This window comes from Citrus clementina, unplaced genomic scaffold (genome assembly GCF_000493195.1).
Source record: "Citrus clementina cultivar Clemenules unplaced genomic scaffold, Citrus_clementina_v1.0 scaffold_1831, whole genome shotgun sequence".
NCBI classification, from domain to species: domain Eukaryota; kingdom Viridiplantae; phylum Streptophyta; class Magnoliopsida; order Sapindales; family Rutaceae; genus Citrus; species Citrus x clementina.
Window position 1 is genome coordinate 1 of NW_006262787.1, and position 3238 is coordinate 3238.

At 42.1% G+C, this 3238-nt stretch overlaps 1 protein-coding gene across 1 annotated transcript; it reads right to left on the reverse strand.

Annotated features, from left to right (window-relative positions):
• Window positions 1-2634: 2634 nt before the first annotated feature.
• Window positions 2635-3201, reverse strand: LOC112101463 (tubby-like F-box protein 3). Its single transcript, XM_024192139.1, has one exon. It carries the CDS (start codon window positions 3199-3201, stop codon window positions 2635-2637), a length of 567 nt encoding a protein of 188 aa, XP_024047907.1.
• Between the last annotated feature and the right edge of the window lie 37 nt (window positions 3202-3238).

Sequence of the window (3238 nt, forward strand, 5' to 3'; positions counted from 1 at the left end):
ATCAGATTGGATAATTCCTCTTTCCCTAAAGTCCTCCAGTTTAAAGGTAAAACGATTCCCAACAGCCAGTTACTTCGGTTGCAGGAATGGTTTTCCCGATATGAATTTGATGTTGCACATATAAAAGGACAAAAGAACCTCATTCCAGATTTCCTATCTCGCATTCAGACACCTGCCTCTCCAATCTTCTACACTTCCCCAGTCTTCCCGATCTTCATGGCTACTAGATCTACTGCTACCTCTCTGCCTTCTAAGGCTCTTACCCAAAAGACCTTCCCACGGCCTGTACAAACTTTTCCTTCCCTTTACCGCCTTCAGGAGTTTGCTAAACAATTTCTTTTCCGCTACTACATGAAAGCTTTCTTCCTTGAAGAAAACCCTCACAATCAGTTCCTCACTTTTCATCCCGAGAATCTCTTCCTCACCGGATTCTTCATCCCCTCTGTCCGGGATATCAGTGACGATGAACTCTGGTATTTCTGGTGCTTAACTGCACTCCATGCAACTCAGTTAATCATCCCCTTAGCCTACACAGTCAACACCCTCAATAATCCTTCCAAGGCTACTTCTCTGTTATGGACTCTGTTAGAATGGTTCTCTCCTATTCCTCAATGGAGATCCCAACTCCAGCAGCTTAGTCACAACCATCATCTTTCCACCATCCCTTCTCATGAAGCTGAAAAATTCACATCCGTGTTCATAGTTCACCGACCATATTTCCGTCACCCAGAGACAGCCGCCTTCTTTGCTCAACCACAAATCAGCCACTACCACACAACCCCTCATCCCAGCACACTGGATCAAGACCCCATGTTCAAAAAGGCTCTCATGAATCATCTCCTGTCCTTAAATCATGTTCCTCCACCACCACAAGACATCATCTCCAGTTCTATTGGACCTCGTCATGACATGTTCATGGTACCTAATCCTTCTGGTTCTAGCAAAGGTATTATTATCAAAGAAGAACGTCCAGATACTCCTCCACAGATTTACTACCAGGATTCTCAGGATCCTGAAGATGACTTTTTACCGCTCAGTCAACTCCTCCAAGAGTTTCAGACTCCACCAGAACAAGGCCAGTCATCACGAGTCATTTCACAATCTCAGCCCATCATCACTCATCCACCATCACAATGCAGATCTCTCTGCATTCCCGGGATTGTCCATGCTAAAGGATGTCCTCAGTATGATGGCCCTACTTATCTAGAACAGTGCACCTTATTCTGTGAACCTCATGGAGCCAATTGCCACAAAAGCTGCGTCAACTACCGCAGATTTGAATCCAGCTCCAGCTCAGATGATTACGGGATGAATCTATCCTCTCCGTAATCTCCGCCGCATGTCTTGTCTTTTATGTAAAAGATAAAGTTAGGGGGTCCTGTCTCTACTTTACTTTATTAAAGTAGCTTTTATGTCTTGTCTTTTTATGTAAAAGATAAAGTTAGGGGTCCCTATCCCTACTTTACTTTATTAAAGTAGCTTTTATGTCTTGTCTTTTTATGTAAAAGATAAAGTTAGGGGTCCCTATCCCTACTTTACTTTATTAAAGTTGTTTGCTTTATGAAAAGATGAGGGTCCTGTCTCACTTTTCAAAATTTGGCTTTCTCCCGTTGTAATCCCTATATAAGGGAGCCTCCTCTTAGTTTTTCACTAAGTAAGAGGTGAGCCTTAAAGTAATATATTGAGTGTTCTATTATCCATGTCTCTCTAAACTCCTCTTTCTTAAGTTCTATGGAGCTCTGAAATAGATAAGAAAACCATTCCTTCCGTCAAAATCCAAATCCTGTTATCCAACTACAGTCGGCCCATTCCTGCTATTGCCTTCATAGACACTGGCGCTCAGCGCAGTATTTTAAACCCCGCTATTTTGCCGCCTGAAACCTGGATTTCAAATGAAAATCATTTCCGTGCTGCTAGTGGAAAATTGTTTTCTACAAAGCTCCGCACCAACTCCGTTTAACTTGAGACTTTTCAAACCAGTTTTCTTTGCTAGGTTATACAACCCTAAAACAGCTTTCCTTAGCTTAAAACGGGTACCAAACCAGATAAGAAAACAGCTAAAGACCGTCTCAAGTGTTCTGATACACAGGATCCTTCATACAAAGGCAAGTGTAGAGCATACTAACTTGGTTTTGAACAAACTCGTTTTTAAAATTTTCCCCGTCGCCAGATTGCTAATGCCCAGCTCGACATCAATAATCTTTCTCTTGGCCATCTCTTCCAGCTGGCTTTAGTGTCTCTTGATTACCTCTGTGATCAGAAGAAATTCTTCCGAAACCTCATGAAAGACAAAGAAGGATTCCAAACCGCCTGCAAGAAACCCCACTCCGTTTAACTTGAGACTTTTCAAACCAGTTTTCTTTGCTAGGTTATACAACCCTAAAACAGCTTTCCTTAGCTTAAAACGGGTACCAAACCAGATAAGAAAACAGCTAAAGACCGTCTCAAGTGTTCTGATACACAGGATCCTTCATACAAAGGCAAGTGTAGAGCATACTAACTTGGTTTTGAACAAACTCGTTTTTAAAATTTTCCTTATTCTTTTTCTTATCTATTTCAGAGCTCCATAGAACTTAAGAAAGAGGAGTTTAGAGAGACATGGATAATAGAACACTCAATATATTACTTTAAGGCTCACCTCTTCCTTCCAATATAGGTGCTGCTCCCTTTAGATACATCGTCACAATTTAATGAGATAATGTAGTCAGTGCAAGTAGGTCGTCGACACTTCCTGGCAGCAAGAAGGAACTTTCCATCATTATTTGAAGATTGATTTAAACCCAGGTATAGATAATATGTTTGGCTGCTACGATTCTGTTTTATGTAGCACTGAAGGAGAGAGCCCCTTGGACCAGGCTGCTTCAAGGAAATAGGAAATGTCAACTTTCCAGAAACTTCTAGGGTTTTCAGAATTTCCTTCATAATTTCCCTCCAACTCCTGCAAACACCGGCACAAGCAACCACATTTTTCCGAGGAGGCCAAGTTGTCTCTGAAGCCTCAATTCTCAACAACACATCCCTTAAAAGCTCGGGTGGCATATTAGCCCAGCAGCTTTGCTTGAAAGCATCAACCACCACAGAGCAATCCTGAACCACCCGATGTGATCTCGACCGCCCATATCCAAACCTCACATCAAACCCTTTCCTAGATATGCTCCCAAGTTCACCCTTCACGTCTTGCAGTATGCTCTTGAAAGACATCGATTGTCCCCTTTAATCTTAACCTATCTACACCTCA